The 24792-nt window shown below is 42.3% G+C and overlaps 1 protein-coding gene across 5 annotated transcripts in view; it reads left to right on the top strand.

The window, feature by feature from the left end:
• KCNMA1 (potassium calcium-activated channel subfamily M alpha 1) overlaps positions 1 to 24792 on the top strand; it is a 541146-nt gene that overhangs the window by 223167 nt on the left and 293187 nt on the right. For all 5 annotated transcript variants that reach the window (XM_035137304.3, XM_035137303.3, XM_088670120.1 and 2 more), the window contains exon 3: positions 20621 to 20682. In XM_035137304.3, coding sequence (XP_034993195.3) covers positions 20621 to 20682 — 62 coding nt within the window. The remainder of the gene's footprint in view (positions 1 to 20620; positions 20683 to 24792) is intronic.

The following is a 24792-nucleotide window of genomic DNA, read 5'->3' as shown; positions in this document are numbered from 1 at the left end:
CCAGAAGGCCACGGTGCAGATTGGAACCTGAAAGCACTTCCTTTGAATGTCTGCTAGCTCATCCCACACTCCATCTTAAAAGTTACCAGATGTAGATATGGACGCAGTAAAAAACACCAGTAGCCTTTTTCCACCTCCATCTTGCCTAGGGTTTTAAGCATCCAGTTTGATTAAGAGTTCTAGGGAACACTAAACAATCAGGAACAGTATTTTGTTTTCTTTTGTATGGGCTAATAAAAAGAATATCTGAATATGGACTTTTGGAAAAAAAATTATGGCCAACATGGTTACCTTTGCTCTTTGAGATAATAAATGTGAAACAGTATGAATAACAAAACTGCTATATTATTGCTGCTGTTGTTGTTATTCATAAACTTTACTACTTTTAATTTCATTTAGTAAATAGTCACAAGCCTTTTTGCCACTGCCTCGTTTCCTGGCCTTGGCAGTTAGTATTAGTTTAAATCTGGCATTTCCAGTTGTCCGTGTTATGCTGGGAAATTGATAACCCACATTTTTAGCAAGTGTACCATCAGTCATCCACAGTTTTGCTATTTTGGCAATTGATTTTCCTTGTTTAAAATGAAATCTGCCCTTTTTTCCATCTTAGCTGACATAAATGTCACCAAAGACACTGTATTTACATTTCTTAGTAGAAATTTTGTTTGGAATTTCTTCTTTAGCTAATGGCTACATTATGTAATTGGAAAAATGAATAATATTGAAGCTGATCATAGACTCTGAGATTAAGAGTCTTATGATCCACTGACTGAGCTATTCTTCTAAACTCCAGGTCACATTTAAGAACTAATATAGAGATGTCGTGCAATATATAATTTCCAGATGAATTTTGTTTGATGGCTTTACTGTTGTTGCAGTTGAAGGAGGAGGATTTCCTCTCAACCATTACAGTGGTACCTCGGGTTACAAACGCTTCAGGTTACAAACGCTTCAAGTTACAAACTCCGCTAACCCAGAAATAGTACCAGGTTAAGAACTTTGCTTCAGGATGAGAACAGAAATCGTCCTCTGGCGGCAGGAGGCCCCATTAGCTAAAGTGGTGCTTCAGGTTAAGAACAGTTTCAGGTTAATTAAGTTCTTAACCAGAGGTACCACTGTACTTGCTAGTGAAGGTTAAGGGTGAAAAGGCCAGAGAAGGAACAGAGAGGAAAAGATTCAGCTGCTTTCTCTTCTTCTACCACCATAGTTTTAGGAACTTACCATTCAGCTGCAACTTGTCAAGTGTACAGGGTAAAACAGTCTTCCTCAAGGTGCTGTTGGACTACAAATCCCATAATCCTTGACTATTGGCCAAGCTGGCTGGGTCTGATGGAAGTTGGGGTCCAACACAATCTGGGAAGGTACCAGGTTGGGGGAGGCTGGTGTGGAGAGAAATAAGGTGAGGATTCCTCCACTTGTGGGACCACTGTGCCTTCTGCATGCTGGTAGTGGATTATTAATTCATGCAAAAAGCTGGGGGTTCCCACCCAGCAATGTGACTTACATTGAAATGGTTCCAGCAGCATATCTAACTCATCATTTCTTCCCAACTATTGCTGTTTATTGTCAGTGCTGGTTTGTTGCTGTTGTTTTTTAACGGAAATCACCATGGCAAATTGCATTTAAATCTCTGAAGCAAGCCTAAGAAATTTCACTAGTCTTATTGGATCTCCTTTGGTTCCCACCAGAAAACAGGCCGAAAAAGAAGAAAAATCTGAAAAGCATTTTAAAAGTCCAAGTGCTAGATATATGATTTATTCCAGGCTTAACATGTCCTGGAACAAAAATCCATCCACTGGGGAACTATAAATAAGCAAATACAAAGTTATAGTTATTCTACCATTATTCTACCTAGCAGTCATCCCTTTTATAAGGCAATGAATTACTGAAGAAGTCCTTGGGGGTGTGCTATACAAGCACAGAATCCTCTTTTTGAAGGGAGCACAAAGCCAGATTAGGTACATTAATAGTGTTCGCTTCAAGAATGCTCCATTCAAGTAAGCATTATCTTTTCTGGCAATGTCTATTTAAACATTATCAAATGGAACATTTGTTACGTTTTGCCATTTACTTTTTCAGCTGTTAATGCAGCAAAGAATTAGAAGGTCATGAAAAGGTTGGAAATGACGAGATGCCGCCCTGGTTGCCTCTGTAACAATGCCATCTCCTGCCTTGCTACAAATGGGCCATTTGGTCACTTCTAACGCTACTATGAAGTGGAAATAAGCGACTTCTGTTGATGGGATTTTGGGGGGGGGTAAAGCTTTTTTTATTATTTCATAACGCATATAAAACATAGGAGACAATTACAACAACAGACAAAACTTAAAAGATGGAATGTTGATGATTATTGTACACTGTCATTTGCCTGATTCTTATTATTGCACGTATCAGGAAGCCCACGTTTTTTTCAAGAGTCACTAAAAAAATAAAGAAAATTGCTATGAAACAGTGAGTAGAAAAATCGAGATATATTGTGAAAAGAGACTGGTACTCAAACCCTCTCCCCCTGTGATCTTAACTGGTTCATAAAGCCAGAATGACTCATGTGACATAAGTAGCCATTTGAATTGTACTAATATTTATAGGAGAAAGATACTTTATCATCATTTTGTGAAGGTCAAATGTCTCTTTTCTGAAGACCCAGTTACCTCATTGACTTTCTAGGCACTAGCTCACCTGTTGAGAGGATACCTTAATAATGAATGAATTGTGAACTGCAGGCAAGGGGTGCATGTCAGCAGGCCGTAAGGATTTCAATCGGAGAGGTTTATTACTTAAGAAGGGTGAAGCCAGACAGTGGTTTTTAAGATAGTTGAAGATGGTTTGATAGAGCCATTGTTACCTACCTGTCATTATGTACCCATTTCCTTTTGTCCCACTCTAACCTTTGAAACACAGCAAAAACTGGCAGAACTTGTTTGATCAGAGATATTTATGCTACAGGGGGAAATGAGCATGTGTACTACAAGCAGCAATGTCTGTATAATACTGTTCCCACCCCCACCCCCCACCCCATCATCTGTCATTAGCCTAGAGATTAATATAGGGCTGCCATATGTCTACGTCCTGATTTTCCTGGAAATTACCAGGATTTCAAAAAAGCTCACCAAGTTTTGGGGTGTCCTAGATTAATGAAAGCACAGGTGTTTGAAGACTTTTGCCACTAGTCAGGCTGATTAAGACGATTACCGATATCCAACAAAACACAGTGGCTGCCTATCTGTGAAATCCACCTTTTGGAGCTGCACTTCTCTATTTTCTAGCACCCCTTTCCCCCCAAATGTAATAAAATTGCCATCCTCAGTTTTCCTGCTGAAAACATATCAAGAATTAGGCTGGAATTTCCTCCCTCTCTCATTACATTAGAACCCTGGGTCATCTAATGAAGCTGAACGTTTGGAGATTCAGAACAGGCCAAAGAAAGAAAGAAAGAAAGAAACGATAAGTTCAAAGCCAGAGTTAAGTAAAATAATATTAAACTGTTAAAAACTATTTTTAAAGGGCTGGTAGAAAAGAATAGTTTTTTCCCCTGGTGGTGAAAATACATTATAGCAGGTGCCAGGCAATCCTACGGTATTTGGGGAGAACATTCCACAAATGGGGCCACCACACACACACAAAAACCCTCACTCTTATTGCCACCCTCTATTTCAGAAGGAGGGGGCAGCCACAGGAGGGCTGCGTAGATGTTCTTTGGGTCCCTAAAGAATATGTGAAACTAGGGGGAGCCTGGATCAAGATGCAATAAATGTTAAGACCCTGCAGATACAGGACTCAACAGCCAGGGTTTGGAGAAAAAAAGGGGGCAGGGAAGCCCCTTACCCTGTATTGTTGAGAAAAACATTTGAGGGTTTCATACTGGAAGCTCACCTTCTTTGCTAAGCCCCTGCTGTGCTTGCTGGTTTTGTAGGGAATTAGGGAGAATCCATTCAGCCTCATAACAGATGGGGGAGAGCAGAACTGTTCCCATCCTGGTCGGGGATTATTGCAACTCGGATTTTAGAAGAGACATACATGTGTGTGTGTGTGTGTGTGTGTGTGTGGTTGCATGTATGGCATGTATGACAAGCATTGCATTGTTTGAAGATGATTAAGGTAACACACATGCACACGAAAGCTTATACCCAGAACAAACTTAGTTTTTCTCTAAGGTGCTACTGGACAATTTTTAAATTTATTTCTGCATGGATTTGCTTGGTATATGCAGTCCTAATTGTGGAAGGGCATGGTGGGTGGGCAAGCAAACACACACAATTCTGCACCTACTCCACAAACTGTGTGTAGGCTTTATGATGGTTTTCTTGTTCTCTTAGGCAAAGTTAATATTTTTTCTACAACCCTAATGAAGAGAGAAAGCTGCTTTGCAAAAAGACCTTCTAAAACTGACCTTCAGACACATTTTATTCAACTGCCTTACCAGCAGATTTCCTACTCTTAATTAGCCCACTCTCCCTTGATTAATTCAGCAATGTAGCAATTCAGTGTTTGCTATTTCAGTTATGTGATCAACGGTACACTGTAATTATTCACGACTAATTTAACTAGGGCATAGTAAATGTATCTCCTCTAGTGTTTATTTTCAAGGAGGCTTACTTACTATAAAAAATGCTTCCCTTAAGTCAGTGAGAAAGGTTTTCCCCTTTAGTAAGAACCAATGGAGTGAGCTGGTTATGGAAGAATCATTCCGTCCATACATTTTTGTTGTTTCTTTACTGAGCCTCGCAGAATATGCTCTGGCTTATGTAGAACATGAGCACCTCTCAAGACTCAGTCTTGCAGAAGGTGTTGAGTTGGCAACTGGATGGATGTCATTTGTGTATTCAGCCTGTGTGCTACCGACTCCCCCCATCCCTGATCATTGTTGTTTCAGCTCGGACTGATGGGAGTTGGAGTCCCAACAATGTATAATGTGGTACACAGTGCCACAGACTCCCCATTCCTGCCCATATGCCATACAGGTTAGATTTGCTCACTGCCCTGAGTCGGGAAGGGACTTTGTTGTTTCCATTTCCCTCTTCAGATATTCATAGCTCACACAATGAGGGAACCGAAGGGGCTGGGTTCCCTGGTCTTGGGCCCTCTGCTACACCTCCATTAGTTTGGTCTCTACAGACCACAGCATTGCAGCACTGTGCATTATCTCAGTCGTTCGGATGCCTGGCTTGGACAAAAAGTAGGCTTTCAACCAAAGTCTTGGACAAAAAGTAGGCTTTCAACCAAAGACCCATTCTGCATACATGCCGAATCTCTCTTTCTCCCCTGAGCTGTTAAAATTCTGGGGGGAAATGACAGTTGATTCATAATTCATCTGAGCATTACAAGCCAGGCAGATTTGTGTTCTGTATTTGTATTCTGAACCAGGCAGTGATGAATTTCAGCATGGAGGAAGGTGGCAGAATCCATAGAAATAAAGAGACAGGTTTTGCATATCCCTTGTAGTTAATGATCTTAAATTCTGCCTGCTTTTCAGTACTTCACAGTAGTGCTGCACATGTGATAATCAGACAAATAAAGGTTTTGGAAGGCCATCTTTACAAGTCTTGTGTAAGATCTGAGGGGTCCCTGGGCAAAGATGCCTTAAGTTGCCCAAAGTGTCCTCTGTTGATGGATTGTGGCTTTACCTGGCAGTGATGATGGATGGCGTCAGAAGCAAGGCTCAGAGCAGCATTAGGTGGCTGGATCTAGCTGCCGTTTAGTTCCCACAATGTTTGTAAGTGATGCTACATTTTGGGCATTGTGGGGAATTAAATGGTAACAAGACCTAGCTGCCTGGTAGCCCAGGGCAAGTGTCAGGGACCTAATGCTAGGGATGGCAGAGACTGTGGTTTGGCCCACATTGTTAAGCAGACTGAACTAATTAGCACCACCCAGACTGATATATAGGTTGAAACTAATACATGTGATCATCTTTCAAGTAGAGACCTTTAATCTCAGGGTTGTGAGTTGTGTTGGGCAAATGATTCCTGCATTGCAGAGTGTTGGACTAGATGGTCCCTTCCAACACTACAGTTCTATGATCTCCAACATTTGTGGTAGAAGTCTCAGCTCAGAACATGTACTAAAATGCATAAAAATAACACATTCAATGTGTTTAGAAAGGAATACATTGAGTTAAAATATGTATTAAAATCAAACGTTTAAATTTAAATATGTCTTATTATGACAGCACATAAAATAAAATACTTTGAATATAAAATATTCAAATCTGTAGTGTGCTAAAATACATATTTGAATGCAATTCTTTTGTGTATTTTTTTAACACAACAACAACAACAACAACAACAACAACAACAACCCAGAGTTTAAGATGGAAACAGGATGGAATAGAAATGAATGGACACACGAGAAACAGTCATGGACCAGAAACAGATTGATTCATTCATCCCAACCTACCTCAGACCATGGCAGCTTGATGCCAGCTGCTGGTGCCAGGCCTATATTTGGGCATTTCCCCTCCTCCTCCATCTAGCTTTAAAACACTACCATTGAACTTCGTTTCTTTAACTGACAGTTTTAGAGGACCAACTTTCCTTCCTCGTGGTATTTCCGTTTGGAATCTTACAATGAGTTTATTTGATTGTTAGAACTGATTCTGAATATGCTTAGATCACCCAGCACCTTACTGGAGGAACCCAGCATGTCTGTACTAGAGATTAGCTTTCATGCAGTTAGATTTTCCCAGCTTTCTCCCCACACCCCTGCAAAATGTCATGCCCTTCACATATCACTTAGCTAACAAATGGCAATAATTTGGATGGAGACGGTGGTTGTTGGAGCTTGGATAAAACAATCTTCTTTTAGTAAGGTCTCTCTACAAAGAATCAAAATCAAGAATTCTCTCTGAAAATATAATAGTACCGGTAATTCTGAGTAAATTGCACATGCTTCCCCCCGCCCCAACACATCAAACTTTAACTTGGGTATATAAGTTTTGCATGACCCCCTTTGTCTTGCATTGGTTTCATTGCAGCCAGTATATTTTCAGCCTCATCCTAAAACTCTGGAAGGGACCACAAGGGTACCCCCCCACAATCTTTTTCCCAATGTGGGGCTCAAACCCATGGCCCTGAGATCAAGAGTCTCATGCTCTACCAGCTGAGCTAAATGTGTTAAGCACGGCCTGCTGGATTTATTTCCAGATAGGTGTGCATTGAATATCAGCCTAAACATGCATAGAATCAAGTCTGAGCCTGAGTTTTCAAGCTGAGGCCACAGCAGTGTTATTTATAACTTGTTTCGTGAATATATTTGTTGTGAAAATTATTTTGCTTGTTTGAGTGATTGCAAAGAAGCTATTCTATCCATGTCAACAGATGTTGTTTGTACAAGGAGTACAGATTCAAACTTAAATTTCTGATCTTGATTATTTGCCATTTTCAAAAGCAGCAGGGTGCAGGTGGGTGTCCTGTATGTAATAATTTCAGATAGCTTGAAAATTTGTTGCAGGGGGTCGGAACATTTTTCTCTAGAAGCAATGTATATATCTTAAGCCAGTATATTTCCATGAACCTCTGGTTGAGTTTAGCAAGTGCTTAATATGGGTTTGTAAAAACCACTTACCTAGTTAATTAGGGTAAATATTTTCACCAGGCAGGAAAACTTTATTTTGGAGGGGGGTGGTTTTTTATTTTATTTTAAGAAAAACTAATCTCGGCATGTGACTATTATAGGCATGAGTCATTATTTATAAGACATTAGCTGTTGTTCTTGTTGGGGACAGCTCCCCCCCCCCCCGGTGTGTGGAAATCTGAACAAGTTTATTCTTTCAGTGGAGTTGGGCATGTTCATCCATCCCTGTGCTGAGGGTGCCTGGAAAAGAAATTTAGCATATTGTGGTCTACTCGTTTAAGAATTTACCAAGGTTAAAGACCTGTTGAAGAATGAACAAAATTATTGCAACATAATGTTTGCACATAAAGCTCATATCTTAACTCGTACACATTAATGTACGGTACATATTCCTTCTCTTTCTCTTTCACACACACACACACACACACACACACACACACACACACACACACACACTGCAGAGGAGTGTTCTGACCGCTAGATGGCCAGTCTAGGAGATCAGAGGGAAAAGGACCAAAGAGTGTAACTGTAGCATCAGATGTGTCATGTTTCCCCAAGTGGATCCGGAGTACTGTATTTGCTTCACATCTTCACGCTTAGATATGTAGTATCTTCTGCCCAGGCTCTTATATACTCCACCCACAGCTATCAGAGGATAGGTTGCTTAGACCTCCTTTCACACCCGTAGTTGTGGGCCGTATGAGAGGATGGGACCATTGTTATGGTTACAATAGATTACAATCTGTAGAATCTTTTTCTCTCTAGCAGCAACATACTCAGAAAGAATAATATGGCTATGTGCTTCTGTACTCACTATCACCAATTATACTCTGGTTGAAATGAAAGGCAGGCTAGGTCTTACTGCATTATGAAACAACTGTACTTCATTGCACTCAAGCAGAATAACTATATGTATGATTCCCACTGTCTTTCTGAGTTTGGATTATTTAATCTAAATTGGGGCTATTGGAAGTATGGATGGAATTTTCTGAAAATCTTGACATGGAGCTTATCTGTATGGATTTTTCCATGAAGGGGTTTCATTGAATGGTTTTGCTAATAGTACAGCAAACAATTCTTCCATGTTATATGCATTATTATACACATGATACGTATAATATTATGTGCATATATACAGTACTTCATTTTTAAAAAGTATCTTGCATATAAACAAATGCCTACAACAATTAATGTAACTGCATAAAAATACTTAGTGTTAATACTAAATTATGCTGCAGAAATTTAGTCCAGCATGGGGCTTGACTCACACATATTATACATTTTTCACATGCAAGTTTGGATATATAATTTTGTGTATAATTAGCTGGACTTTTAAAAATGAATAAATAAACAAATCCTGATGTATCACAAGTGGCTTGGACATAAGAAGCTGGTTGATGCGAGAGGCAGTCGAATATGGACATGACACAGTTGGGTTGGAACAGTCAAATCCGATGGACAAACCAGGTTAAAATAGATCCCTCAGACTGCATTCCTGATCTACAGTTGAAAGCTGTGGCTATTGATGCCTTCAAGATGGGAGGGGACTTCTCTTGTCAAACCATTGGACAGCAGAAGAACAATACTGGAGTAGCATTTCAATCTCTCACTTTGCCGAGATATCTCAGAAGAACCGTTGAAGCAAGATTCAGTCAGGCATAGCTTCACATGCAGCTGTAGAGTATGCATCACCCCAAAACAGGGTTAAGACACCAGTGAAATGTTTTATGTCACCACACTGCAATTCCCAGGATCCTCTGCAAGAAGTGATGTCTGTTACATTGGTACAACTAAAATAAATTATGTAGGGCAGATACATTCTTCAGCCACTTGAAGAGGTATGTAACAAGCTTTTTAAACACCAAGTGGATTGCTAATTCAACATTACAGCAGAAACAAAACTCATAGGAGCAAACTATTCCAGAAAGATTTGTTTTGTCGCTAATTAAATTGCAACTTGCATTGGCAAGCTCTCTGTATGTCTGTTGGTCTGCTTGCTAGGCATTCACACACACACACAAAAAAACCCTAATTAAATTCAAATACACAATCCAACTAACAGATGGGAGTGTCTTTCTTGTGGATTTGCCACTGACTAGAATGCTTCAAAAATGAGAAAGTAAATGGAAGGCTGGGGCTGCATACACACTAAACTGATTGTAGCACAAACATGTAGTCCCCCCCCCAATCCAGTTTCATTCAAGCTCATCCAAATTTGAAAACCCTCCCCTTGATTAGGTTATCCATGCCTTTTCTTCCCTGCACATGCCTCAGGTGAATGAAGGAGGAAGTGGTGATTGCAATTTTGATATATGCCCACCCACAGCATCATTGGGCAGGGGTGGATAACCCACCCACGATTGTCAGAACCACCTACATCTGTTTTTAAATGGACATATTGAGGGGAAATGCAGACTCAAATCTGCAATGTGCTTTTATTTTCAGAGTGAAACCAGTTTCTCAAGAAGTGCTTTTCAGGGGCAAAAAAATATGCAGTAGATCTAGATTGTATGTGGACTATGTAGGGGGGAAACAGCAAGTACCCAGCCTTAATGGATTCTATAATAAAATGTTGTTTGTACACAGCCTTGACATTTTTTCTGCAGATTAGCAGGGAAAGTTGAACATACTGTATAGCAGTAGAAGTACAGCATGATCCTATTTTTCAATTTTGCATGGAATTAAGGCCATTGAGTTGAGTGGGCTTGTGGCCAGGGAAGCGTGCATGGAATTCCACTCTACATCAGCTGTCTTATGCAAGGCATACTTACCAGAAGTAGATACCACAATATTCAATGGGGTTTACTCCCAGGTCAGTGTGCATAAGGTGGAAGCTTTGTGCTGCAGTTCTAACTCCACTTAACCTGAGAGTAAATCCCATTGAATGCAATAGGATTTAATTTTGACCAAACATTCATAGCATCTAACCTGCTTTTGTGGGCAAGAAATGTATTGTGCAGTTTCATGTAAATATCCATCCTATCAGGGTTCCATTCTTTGTGTTCCTTCCTTACCTTGCCCTTGACTTTTTCTTACTTCTCTGGGTTATCTAGCACACTAAAATGAAGAAGAAATTGCTTTAATTTGCTTTCCAGATGAGCAGTTGCATTGATCTGCTGCACTGTTTTGGGTTTCTTTTCTTTTAATGCTCTTTTTGAGAGTAGGTGTTAAACCCAATGGGGCTTACTTCTGAGATGATCGATTCAGGACCATTTTTTATTCTGATTTAATTAATCCAGAACAAAATTGCCCCTGGCTCCATCTGTGATCAACTAGCTCAGCTCTGCACCGGCATTCAACACCCCATGCAGATTACTGGTATTTCCCAAGGGAATGCCTTCCTCAACAGTTTTGCCCATCCGCTGCCTTAGCACCTCACACTCTTCCCATCTTACTCTAGGTATATTATAAAGCCTCCACCAATGTGGTTTGGCCAGGTTCTCTGACCCTGAACCACAGAGGGTCACCTTGACCATGTCAGCAGATGTTTTCTTTGTGACCTTAGTGATGTAGGAGCAGCTGCGTGAGCTGGCTCTCCATGGCTGCTGAAGTATCAATTAATCATTGCGATGCACCAGAATCAACAAAAGAAGAACACCATTTCTACCTGAGAAATGGTTTTCCTCTTCTTCTTTCAGCTCACCCGTCCTTTTAGATAGCACGGCTGCTTCAGATTCTGCAAGAACAGCCTGCTCTGTCAAAATGAATAGTAAAGCATTATTCAAATGGGGGCATAAAATTAGAATGAAAGGGCTCTAATGAGGATACAAATCTGGATAAGAAGACGGCTGAATCTGTTGGCGATTTGGATTTTACAAGCATCTTTGTAAATCATTTCTACCCAGCTGACGTGCGCAGAGCAGAAAAGTTGTACACCAAAGAACTAATGTTTTTCTTTCGTTAGACAAAAACAAAATAATGCAAGGCCTAGTTAGCTTTTCTGTGGACTGTGCCTTCATGGAGCTTCAGTGTACCATATATAATAACTGTTATCCCCACTTCAGAAAGTGTTATTACACAGCTGAATGATGGCTTGAAGAACAGAGGTTCTCTTTCCTTTGTTTTTCCCCTCCATCTCTCTGGGGAGTTAACTGCTAATTATTCCCTGCCTTGTCTTGCAGTCAGTCTGCCCTCAGACAATGCATTCAGAAACTATGCAGGCCGCAATCCTGAAACACATATGCCCGTGAAAGGAACTCTGCCAAAAAAAAAATGCATTCAGGATAGCAAGAGCCATTTTGTAAATGTTTGTGGCTGATAGCCAATCCAGGATATTGTGGAAGCCACAGGGCTTTTGCAGGATGAGACCCATGGGAACTGGCTAGATCGGAAGGATGGGAGGAAAGAGAGGCATGCATGAATATTAAATCAGTGGGGAGCAGCAATTTCCTAAACCTACTAATTCTGGGATTCATCTGATATCATGAGATGAATGGGAATAGCTCAGTGGTATGGAGAACATCTGGTTTACACACATACGGCCCAGGGTGAGTCCCTAGCACAGGCATCCAGGGCCGTCTTAACCATATCTGGCGCCCTGGTTCCATGATCCCTCTGATGCCCCCCGTGAGTGAGGCGGGCAGGAGCGGCGCGCGGGGAGCTAAGAGGCATGGAGTAGGCAGCCCCAGGCTCACGCTCCCTACATGCCTCCAGAGAGTGGCCTTAAGCCGCTCAAAAACTGAGAGGCGCGGTGGAGGCGGCCCCAGGCTCCCGCTCCCAGTGCGAAGCTCCGGAGGCACGCGAGCCTGGGGCCGCCACGCTGCGCCTCTCAGCTGTTCGGGCGGCCTCAGACCAGTGCTCCCCGCGCGCCTCTGGAGAGTGGCCTGAAGCCGCTCAACAGCTGAGACACAGGCGCGGCAGAGGCGGCCTCAGGCTCGCGCTCCCCGCGCGCCTCCGGAGAGCTGCCTGAAGCCGCTCAACAGCAGAGGCACGTGGAGGCAGACACCAGTGTTTGGCGCCCCTTCCACGCCCCTGGTGGCCAGGCACCCTGGCGCCTTGCGCCACCCAGCCCGGGCCTAGAGACGGCCCTGCAGGCACCCCCAAACTTCGGCCCTCCAGATGTTTTGGACTACAATTCCCATCATCCCTGACCACTGGTCCTGTTAGCTAGGGATCATGGGAGTTCTAGGTGAAAACATCTGGAGGGCCCCAGTTTGGGGATGCCTGCCCTAGCATCTCCAGTAGGACTGGGAGAAACCCCTGTCTGAAATATTGCAGTGTTCTTCAGCTTTGGGTCTCTCTATGTTGTTGGTCATTCCTGACTAAGCTGGCTAACAATGATGGGAGTTGTAATTCACCAACATCTGGGACTCAAGGTTGATGAACACTGATGTAGAAGATATTGAACTGATGGACCAGTGTTTTGGTTCAGTATATGACAGCTTCCTATGTTCTTCCTTGGCCCAAGACAGAGGCAGAATTTACCACAATATAAAATCCCAACCTCCACACCCACACCCTGTATTGACTATCTCCAAGTATGCTGCACACACTTCTTAACACCTTTTGCCGTTTTAACTCATTTTCTGTTTTGTGACAACATTGCTGCCTCTTCCTCATTGCATGGCTGATTTTGTCGATGGTCCCAGATAGCATCCCACAATCCCCTGGGGCTGCTTAACCATGTTTGATGGCGCCTCGGAGCCTGTGTATAGCAATTCTGAGAAGGGCAGGGGCTACGGAGCTGAAGGAGTTGGCAGGCCATCCTGAGAAGCAGGCTGGTCTAGGTATAGTAGAGGAGAAGCACATATCCTTTCTCTACTTCTGGTCTCCTGGTTGACCTGGTATGGCCAAGGAAGATGGGTTTGTTTGCTTAAGGCAGGGGTGAGGAAACCTCAGGCCCAAAAGTGAAATGCATCTTTCCGGAACTTTCTATCCAGCGGCTGGAACTCTCACCAGCCCATGTCTGCCACACACAATACACCCCTCATTGTCCCCGTTTCACACTCTCCTTTAAAGTTCCTGAACCATGGTCATTTCTCTTGAATGAATTTACTTTATTCGGTCACAGACCAGCATAAGCAAAACATTTAAATAAATAGCATAACAATATGAATCTAAGCAAATAATTATTAAATAAATGGGAGCAAAAACCAACCATAGATTAAAACATATACATAAAATACTTGATTAAGCATAAATAATGGGTGAATAAAAACTAATAAGAGGGATTTAAAAAGATTCGTTAAATCTGCTATATGGGATGGGGCTGAATGATAGCCATTTAATGATATGTCATCCCTGGTCCAGGTTTCCTGAATGAAGATGATGTGATATTGTGATTAAAAAAAATCAGTGAAGCAAGTATTCCTGATAGATGCAGCCCATCTGGCTACAATCCAGGTTAGGAGGGTGACCTTATGCTGGCCTGTTGACTGTCAGTCCCTCTTTCCCTCATGGGATAGTTGGGGGGCTGTTAGTTCCTTCTATGCCTTTGGAAATATTAGGGTGGCATGTGCTGCAAAAATGGGGATTGTTGACTAGCAAATAGCTACCTTCCTGAGCAGGGACCTCGTTTGTCCTGTTCTGCCAGAGATAGAGTGGAGAAAACTGGTCCTCCTGTGTAAGGGTGGGTATCTGGGTACCAGTTGGATCGTACGTTTTGGAGGCATTAGGCAAAAGTCTGTGTGTAACCTGGGTACTATTGAGTGGTTTCAACTGTCTGTCGGCGACATGGGGTTCCTTGAAGTTTATTAGCATGAGAGTGTCAGGGTTGTCAGACTCCCCCTCTTCACCACTGTCGCTTGGGCAGAGATCAGACAGTTGCACATGTGGCCTTCTTCGTGATGGAGAGCTGTTAGGTGTATTTGAATGTTGTGTTTCCAGCTCCTGTGTCTTTACATCTAGAGTTGAAATTTCAGACTTTATGCTTACTAATCTCCTCTTGTAGTTCTAACTCAGAGTTTTATCCTCCCCCTTCGTGTGACTGCCATTTCTGTTACTTGATTTAGTTTCACTTTTCAACATTAACTTTGATTCTCTGCCAGAGATCAGCTGTCTCATTGTTTCGTCCTTGAAGACCCTTATCGGGTGAAGGGAGTGACTCCACCATAAGGTGTTTTTTCATCTGCATAAGTCGGGAGGACTGGTTTGCTAAAAGTCATAAGTAAATGTTTAGTATTTCTTATGCTGGGCAGAAAGTGGAATTTTTTCCAGATCTACTTTTTGATAGTGGCAGTTCAGAAGCTGGGATAAGGATGTCATAATTGCCCTGCGATTCATCCATCTGTGCACATTGTGGTGAATCTCGAGCAATATCTGATTCTTTTGGAGGACTTGGCAAGACCTTATTACATCCGGGACTCAGGTTGGTGGCTCAATGACGCCGCTGTGCCTTGTCATCCTTTTAACCCTTTGAGAGTTTGCGGGGGGGAGCACATGTCCAGATTTTCCTCTATGTTAACAAGTTTGGTCAAAATTTCATTCAGTCTTTGAAGAACTAAGACCATGGTTTCTGCCAACATTATGCAAATTTCTTGGTAGGGGTGTAGGTTAGAAATCAGTTGAATACAAGCTCCTCCACTCTTGTTCTAGGGAGATAGGTGGGCCAGCATTTGGGATAGGGGAAACCCCTCTTGTTCCTATCCTCTGTGTCGGATCATCTCCTGGGGCCCCCAAAGGGGAGGGGGTTCCCGTGACATCATTACTTATGATTCGTTCGGTTTCCGAGCTGGGGATGAAAGTGTCGATTTTCAGGGCTTCTCTGCTTTAAATGATTTGTGAGTCCCATTTATGCTGTTTGGGCTATTCCTGCCTCGTTTTTTCCTTCTGGCAGACATTCCAATGGAGTTAGCAGAGTTCTATCAAGCCATAGCCCAGTCTTCGCAGCAATGTGTTAGTCCAAATTTCTAGCCAGTAGACAAAGCTGGAAATCAGTCACAGAGGCAACTTTATCGGGCGTCCATTGTTGTGGTAAGTCAGGTTGAGCAGTAAAACAATAAAAGAGTAAAAAAATAAACTACACAGTAAAACAATAAACTAAAACAAGGAGAGGCGATAAGGCAGCCAGTAATACGTTAAAATGTGAGATTAGAATCAAGAAGTGGCTAAAAACTACTTAAAAACTTAATTGAAGCAGGAGGCCCTGACGAGGCTGCTGCCTCCGTCGCCATCTTAGAACTACTCCCGGTCATTTCTCTTGTTGCCTCGAAGGCAGATAGAGATATGTGTCTGTTTTCTTTCTTTCTTTTTTTTAAATATATTTTTATTAATTTTCCAATTAAAACCAATTATATCACATTCATTATTTCAAATTATACACATATATATCAATCAAACCGAATGTTATGCCAAATCATCTAGAAATTTTTTTTTTGGGTTCCCATGCTTCAAGAAATTGGGGATTCCTCGCAACCGTCCACTGCCGTCTTTTTTCTAAAGTTCAAATCGTCTCTCCGAGTTCATAATAATCCAGATCTTTCCCTTACAGTCACATAGATGTTTTCCACTTTCAACCGATTGTTTCCCAGCTGCTGAGATAAATGTCAAACAAAGTTTCACAAATGTTCTTTCTCCTGTGTGAGTTAATCAGTCCAGCCTCCCCATAAATCTTCTTGGTCTGGAGCTCCCTGTTGCGTCGTCAACACAAAGCAGCGCCATCTTAAAAAACTCAAATCACTTTCGTTTTCTCTCATAACCATGTAGATTAACGATCTTTGTAAAATTTACAGCTTTTCCAGGCAGAAGATCCAAACATCAAACCATAGACTCTTGGTAAATTAATGGATCTCCTTGCCCTATAGCTGAACTTAGCTTCAGGTCGCTGCTCCAATTCAAAGTGCGTCACAGCTCATAAATCCTCCGAACGCGTCCAGGCACTCCTCCCGTCCAACTAGAGGGGGGCTTTTCTCGTCGGCAACTCCACATCTTTAACAAATATGCTCAGTAACAACAGTTTATAAAGTTCAACTCACACAGTCTTTTGCTTCTCTTTCACTCCAAACAAGCCAGGACATCGCGTCTGGGAAGGTACGAAGTAACTCATATGAAGAAAAGTAAAAAAAAACTCACTTCCCTTATCGCTCCGTCCCCATCAATCCTTCTTCCAGATGAAATACAGCCTTTAACTCCTCACCCTCAGCAGCATAGATTTCTCAGCAGTAAACAGCGCTTCTGCCCCTCCTTCTGAAGTATGTCCATAGATTTAAGCCTAATTATCTTCTTTAACCATGGAAATCCCCGCCATGCAGATTAGCGTCCGGGAGTCCTGGCCCTCGTAAGTGCTTCAGCCCAAGCTCCCCCCACTCCATAAACAGTCGGAGTGGGTCTGGGGGCATCGCGGGCCAGCGGCCCCTCTCCGTAACCCCCGGAGAGGGTAGGGGGTTGCCATTTACTCCCCTAGCAACCGCCAAATTCCTTACGAAGGTCAGAGGGATGGAAAACAGGTCCGCCATTCCTGCAGGCGGAAACCGGAACCGATATGTGTCTGTTTTCATGGTGGGAATGTAGCCTCTCAAACAAAGGTAAACCCATTGTTCCGCTGAAAAAGGTTCCCCACTGCAGGTCTTAAGCTATGTAACTGCCAGTCTCCTTCACAGATTGTGTGCCTAAACACTTTTGTTAATGGAGACTGTTTTGTTGACAACATTTTTTTAACTTTTTTTTTTTTGAAGAAGGGAAGCATCATTGAGAAATTGTCTACCACTACTTCTCCAAAGGGAAAATGATGTGAAGGGTTCTGAGTGTGGCGGTTCAATTCTCCATTCTCTGATAGGTTCGGGGTGACTACCAGATATCAGAGAACTGATACAGTGGTACCTTGGGTTACAAACACCTTGGGTTACAAACACCTTGGGTTACAAACACTTTGGGTTACAAACTCCGCTAACCCAGAAGTAGTACCTCGGGTTAAGAACTTGACTTCAGGATGAGAACAGAAATCCCGCACCGGCAGCAGTGGGAGGCCCCATTAGCGAAAGCGCGCCTCAGGTTAAGAACAGTTTCAGGTTAAGAACGGACCTCTGGAACGAATTAAGTTTGCAACCCGAGGTACCACTCTACTGCTCTGCTGGATACCCCTCTTCCTATTTGCACTTGGTTCCCTAAATCCTTTCATTTGTAATTCTGAGAGATTTCTGTAGGGAGAGAAAGAAAAAGAAAAAAGCCAAAAACTTTTGATTTTAAGCATTTTATTTGTTCAGGTCAATTAAGCAAAATAGAAAATGCACATCTGACTGAGTTATTTTCCTAAGTGGTTGATTTGGCTAAGCAGTTATATAAATGCAACTAATTGATTTAGGGAGCCGAGTGGAAATATTTGTTTCAGATAGGATTCTTTTTAAGCCTCTCAAAACTCACTTGGTGCTCCTCACACTGTTTCAGGTATCTTGCATTAAAATGGGGGCTTGTTGCAAAGATTCACAAGGCCTTTGCAATTTTTAATGACCCTGGACAGTATTTCCTTTTGGGTTTGATTTCCATTCCCCACCAACCCACCCCCGCTACACATAAAGTATTGATTTTTGTCAGTCTAAGGCAAAGCTATGTGTGCTTCTCAGTCTCGGCACGCTAGCAGGAGACAAATGGCAGAGATGTACGCAGCTGTCAAATTGGCTCTGACGTCTGTGAGATATATAAACTGTAAGGAGCTGCCTTAAACCACACTCCATTAAGTTTGTCTAGCATTCTCTGCTTTGACTGGCAGCATTGCTTCAAGGTCTTAAAGAAGAATATTTTCCCCCAAGTCTGCCTACCTGAGATTTTTTTATCTGGAGAAACTGGGGTCATTGTTCTGCTAAGCATTTGCTCTCCCGCTGAGCTATGTATCCTTTCCAAAGAGAAGCATGTACAATTCAAAACACTCTCTGGCTTGTGAAACTGGCAATTCCATATGATGATATCTCTACACCACTGGTAAAGGTAAAGGTAAAGGGACCCCTGACCATTAGGTCCAGTCGTGACCGACTCTGGGGTTGCGGCGCTCATCTCACGTTATTGGCCGAGGGAGCCGGCGTACAGCTTCTGGGTCATGTGGGCGGCATGACTAAGCCGCTTTTGGCGAACCAGAGCAGCACACAGAAACGCCGTTTACCTTCCCGCTGTAGCGGTACCTGGTACAAGTGGACGATTTAAAGAAATATACAAGATGGACACTCGTGTTCCAGGCCTTTGGATGCTTTGACCTGAGGGTTTGTGACTGGGCAAAGGATATAGGCTAGTGAGAGAGACAGAGCATATTCATTTTTATAATTGATTTTAAATCCACTGGTTGAGCATACGTTGTTATAAACAAAACATTTCCCCTGTGGCTTTTCTATTCCCCCCTTTGAATATTCTATAATCATAGCTCTGTTATTACCAAGCAGTTTTTAGCTCATTCTCATCAAATCCCACATATTTTTTCTTCCTTCCTCTACAAAAACAGTTTTTTAATCCCACTTCTACCCAATGGGGAGTTAACTCTTTAGCTACAGCCTTCTTGCATCCAGCAAGAGATTACGGACCAGTAGCCTGTACTTCTCTTTTACTCAGTTGTGCTAATAATTTAGCAGCTCTGCCTGTGGTATATTGATTAATGTATATTGTGTGTTTGTTTGGGCTTGTGTGCCCGCACACACACACACACATGCACATACATTTTCAAAATTCTTAGTTTATTATTTATTTAATGAAATTTATACACCGCTTGATTATGAAAGTCCTCAAAGCAGTTTACAAAAAGATGAAACAGTAAAATCAAGGGGGGGAAACCACAGCCCTACTTCAAAACATGCAAAAGTCCAAAAATGAAAACAGATTAAAATTACCTCATCTTTCTAAGCACCTACCTGACTTACATTCATTGAATGCTTAAAAATCCTGCTATGGCTTATTTTATGACGTCTTAAAATAGGGGAAACAGGGTAGGTAGGCTTGTCTGAACAGGAATGTTTTTTTACAGGTGCCAGAGTCTCAAACCAACAGGTGATCATGCTTACATTTTGTCTGTAGTAAAACCTGTCCGTGATAGTAAATGTGCTGGATAAATGTGAAACCACAAAGAAACTGTTTGTATAAAGCTTTATTTGTATAATTGCCTTCGACATTATAGTATTGTGAACATAGTGAAAAACAAAAAATGTAGCTGACCACTACTCTCTCCAGGAAGTAAGCACCATAAAAAGCAATCTATAGCTGCCTGTTTTGTGAACAGAGTGAAACCTATCCTACATACTTCAGGTCTTTACTGTATTTGATGAAATAGTGTGTATTGGTATTGGTCAGGAATCCCCAAACTTTGGCCCTCCAGATGTTTTGGACTACAATTCCCATCATCCCTGACCACTGGTCCTGTTAGCTAGGGATGATGGGAGTTGTTGGCCAAAGCATCTGGAGGGCCGCAGTTTGGGGATGCCTGGTATTGGTCATTACCCACAAATAACATTGTTGTTTCTGATTTACCCCACAAGGTTCCACCCGCAACCTGTCAGACCCTGTTGTGTTCTGCCCGTAATCTAATAGACCACAAAATGGCATACAAGCCCTAGTTGGGAATATGCTCTCAAAATGTTTAAAAGTCCTCTTGTCAACAAAGAGGTTTTCCCAAGGTGGATGAAACAGAGCAGTGAGGTGCTTTGACAGGTCTTAGTGAAAAGTGTGTTCTGGAGTTGTGGTCATATTTCTGAGAGCGCCATACCCCAGGGACCAAAAGGCTTCACTTCCTGAGAGGATACGGCCTAGACCCCATAGCACATGGGGGATGTCTGTATGATTTATATTAGGGCGTGGTAGACTGCCTTAGGTTGCAGATGTTAGAACACCATTAAAAGACAGTAAATCGTCCATTATCGTGTTTTATTATTATATTACCACCAGTCGATGCCACCTGGATTTTCTTCCTCAGGCCCACAAATATCTTTGGCAAGCTCTGGTTGTATACATTTCAAGGATTGTCCCCAGTTTTGTCAAGCACTGCAAGCATTATTCATATTTTCGGTAAAGCATAAGGCAATTAAAATGGAACCATAAAATTTCTTGCACTGTTTTCTCATTCCTGTTTGTTTGAAGAATGAATGCCTCATCTGTAAGCAGTAAAGTGATTGCATTTTCTTCTTCTTCTTCACTTTTGCAGGTTGTCTTAGTCTTCGCTCTTAGTATTGGTGCTCTTGTAATATACTTCATAGATTCGTCAAAGTGAGTATTTTAAGACTATTTCCTGTTCCCTTCCGCCCTCCCCTAAAGCAATTATGAGACTTTGTATTGCTCCATTCATCTACTTCAGCTCAAAGCTTTGTACTCATCACCTGCATACAATAAGAGAAGGGGGGGGGCAGACACATGGCACAGTCTCCCAGGCTTAAATTTCAAAGATAATGGGGGAAGGTCTTGTGTAATTTTTGCCATATTTTTATTTTTCATGTTTTGCTGTGGGGCGAGAGAGAAATAATTCTTGTTTTCAGAATATGAGTAATGTAGACACATTTTATTCTTACAGTCAGCAGGTTAAATATCTGTTCACACACATTTTTTAAATTAAATCTAATTTTCCATGGGGTCCCCTCTCCTCCTGTCTTATGCCATGCTGTAATGAGTACAGCATGGCATAAGACAGGAGGAGAGGGGACCGCATGGAAAATTAGATTTGTAAGAATTAAAATAATTGTATGTACCCTGGACCAAATTAGACATTCTGGGTAAATGTATGGCTACAACTCAAGAAAGCTACCATTGTAACTAATCCCTCCTGAACTTCCATCATATTGTGATGTTATAACATTCCACATTTTACTGCCATTGGCAATTTATGATGCCGAGTAGGAGCCAGGAATGTGGAACACAGTGACATCGCTACACAGGGCAAGTTCAGCTGACATGAGTGGGAAGGACACAGCCATTTGCAGTATCAGCGGCACTCTGTGGGCATTATCGAAGCCAAACTAGATACTGTGTTTGTCAGGCCAAACCACATACCACCGCAATAACTAGTCTGGTATTGCTAATATAACCTAAATGTCAATGGATGAATTCTGCCATGTTGTTGTTTTTCCAGGTTCTCTTGTGGAATGCAGAATCCTGATAACAATATAACATTTTATTTTATGGTTAGCAATCCCCATTGATGTCAATCAAGTAGGATAAAATTGTAAATGTGTTTCAGAAAGTGCCACTGTTTCATCACAGTGCCTTTCTTTAGTACAGTAACTCAAAAGGATCATTGTGTCTTTATGTACAATTATAAGATTATAATTTATATTTGATATAGCTAATAATCACATCTATAGTCCCACCTGCAAGATGACCTAGCATGGCTACAGTGTTTGCCCAGAATAGCCTTCCCAAACTTGATGTCCTCCAAACGTTGTCAACTGAAAGTCCCATCAACCCCAGCTAGCACAGCCTATGATTGAGGATGATCCCTTCCAACTCTACAATTCTATGACAGAAGTTGGAGTCCAAAGTATCTGGAGGGTACCTGGTTGGGGAAGGCTGTTCCAGATGATTGTGTGCACCAAATATTACTCTTAGTTTTGCTTGCTTCACACACAATCCCCTGAAAGCAAAGCAGCTCCAAGTGTTTTGACTTCAATGGGATCTTCCATTGAACTCAGTGGCATTTATTACTGCTTCAGTTTGGTTGGATCATGCCCGTTGCTTTGTAGGTTCGCGCCCGAGATGTAAATGTAACAAACATCTTGCATACATGTCTCTCATATGGATGTATTTGTCAGAGAGTTAGGATTGGTTGCCCTATAATGTGCGGATGTCTCTGTGTCTGTGTGTGTGCGTGCGCCTGCACATGTATTTCCAGATGTGGTTGGGTACCTTGTAATCTGCTGTGCAAGGCAAAAATCAGGGAAAATCAGGTGCAAAAGCCATGGCACCTCCACAGCATCATGCCTCGTAGTGTTCTCTCAGAGCATTGCAGCAGCCCTTTATGTAGCCCTTGGATTGTATGTGATCTGGTTTTCACTTCGAAGCAGCACATTCAATGCAGTTGAACAAATTACTCTCTCCCAAACTACTTGCCTTTCAGACTTGGCATCCTGATATTGTTCAGTGCCCTTATATCACCCTGGCTGCTGCTTCTTTTGCACCATTTCCCTGTTCCTTCCTTAATTGCCCACACTCTGATCAGGAGAGAAAAGTGGGAGGGCACCCGTCTTGGAGAAAGGAAGGAAGGAAGGCTCTGGGTACATTATTATTGTTATAATTATTCCACTGTGTTTTGAACAGCATTCTTCCACAGGGGTATCCAGAAGCTTAAGGTGTAACAGTGTGCAGACGTGAGCTGGAAATCGGTTGTTTGGGAGTGCCCCAAAAAGGCAAAACTCTGTTGTTGGGCTAAAACATCAACACCCTCTTGCATAGCTTGAGGCCTCCTTTCTTCTCCCTCCTTGCTGTGCTCAGCTTCATCTGTCCTCGCTGCCACTTTATTCTATTGGCTGTGGCAACCTACCTGATTTGAATATTTGTCTGTTATGTCATCATGTCAGATGTATAGTGACATCAGCAACAGAATGATGTTGGTCACCACAGCCCACAGGATTCATCAAGAGTGTGGACAAATGAAGCAAAAGTCAGTGAATTCAAAGGGTGGGGGTGGCACCCTGGGGGGGGGGGGGGAAACAGCATCAAAACAATGTGAACATGTCCACAACATATGCCAAAAAAAAATTCACCCCTCCGAGAGAAGGCACGTCAACATTAACCCCCCCCCAAAAGTAACTTGAAGGTATGTAATTAGCTTTGGGGTTTCTCCAGCACCACCACTATGGAGCATGAGCCTAGGCTGACCACTGGTTTAGCTGTGCCATGAAAGATCAGGCATTAGTCAGATATGGGAAGAGCAGGAGAGTGACTGGAATGGAATAGTGGTGAAATTATATCCATACCATTCCCTGTGGGCAGGATAAGGGAATTCCCTTATAACACTGGAATGTCACAACCATCTAATATGCAGATTTAATCCATAAATGAGCATTCCAAGACCAAAAATACCAAATACCCCTTTCTGAGTATGGGCAGATGTAGAAATGGCACACGCCAGTGACAATTCCAAGGATTCCCATCTCATTGACACACATGGGAAAGAGACAAAGAGAAGGAGAGTAAGATAGAAGGAACACAGGGCCTCATTAGCTAACTTGGGTCTGGCTGATTCTGCAGTACGCCTATGTGTGGCAGGAGGGGAAGTCTCCTATGACTAAATTTGCACTGCTGTAAGAGAATACTTGCCTTTCTCCTGACTATTGTTCATTTTTTATGTCAGAGCTATTGTGAACTACAGTACAGCTATTTTATTTTGAGCAGTGTTAATCTTTAGTCACTTTCTTTAAAAAAAACATTTCACTTTTTAAAACAGTATTCTTATACATTCACATCATTTTCAGTTTTTACACTCCTGAGATTATTTAGATCCATCAGGCTTACCCCCACCCCCACCCCTGGTTTCCCATTTTTCCCCATATTTTTTGCAAATCTTTGGTCACTTTCTGTTGTTGCGTTATCTGATGCCTTTGAATGGAAAGAAGCACAACATGAGGTTCAGCTACTCCAAATTTGCTGTTCCCAGGGCTTGCTCAGAGCGGAGAGCGGAGTGCCCTAAATCATAATAACAATAATCATTTTGGCTGCGGAAAACCAGGCAGGTGGGCATCCCCAGTGCTCAGGATGCAGTGTCTGCTGGCCCATCCTCTTAAGGCTGCTGCAGAAAGGCAGCTTCTGGCAGCCTCCATAGCATGTTGCAGAATATGTTCTCACACTGTGGGTGCCAAAGACAGTTGCTGTGGGGAGGCGGTGTGGGGCCCTTTGGAGAAGGGCTGCAGCTCATACAAACATAAGAACAGCCCTGCTGGATCACATCAATGGCCCGTCCAGCCCAACATCCTATTTCCCAAAGTATCCAATAGCCTTATTCTCCATGAATTTGTCTAAACCCCTTCTAACACTATCCAAGTTGGTGGCCATTGCTGTATGTCATGGGGGGGGGGGAATTCTGTGGTCCAGCTATTTAAAGAAATACTTAGTTTTGACTGCCCTGAATCTGCCAGCGTTCGTCTTCATTGTATGATTCCGGGTTCTGGTATTATGAGAGAGGGAGGATTTTTTTTTTAAATCCACTTTCTTCACATGATGCCTAATTTTATACACCTCTTACCATGTTTTCTTTTACACCCATTTTTGTTCTAAAATAACAAATCCCTAACCTTTCCTGATACAGGAGTTGTTCAGTCTCGTTATGATTCCTGTTTCCTTTGCTGAAGCCTTCTCAGCTCTATGATAGAAATAATAAATAATAATAAT

The sequence above is a fragment of the Zootoca vivipara genome, chromosome 5 (assembly GCF_965207765.1).
Source record: "Zootoca vivipara chromosome 5, rZooViv2.hap1.1, whole genome shotgun sequence".
Taxonomy (NCBI): Eukaryota; Metazoa; Chordata; class Lepidosauria; order Squamata; family Lacertidae; genus Zootoca; species Zootoca vivipara.
This window is presented reverse-complemented; position numbering and strand designations above follow the sequence as displayed.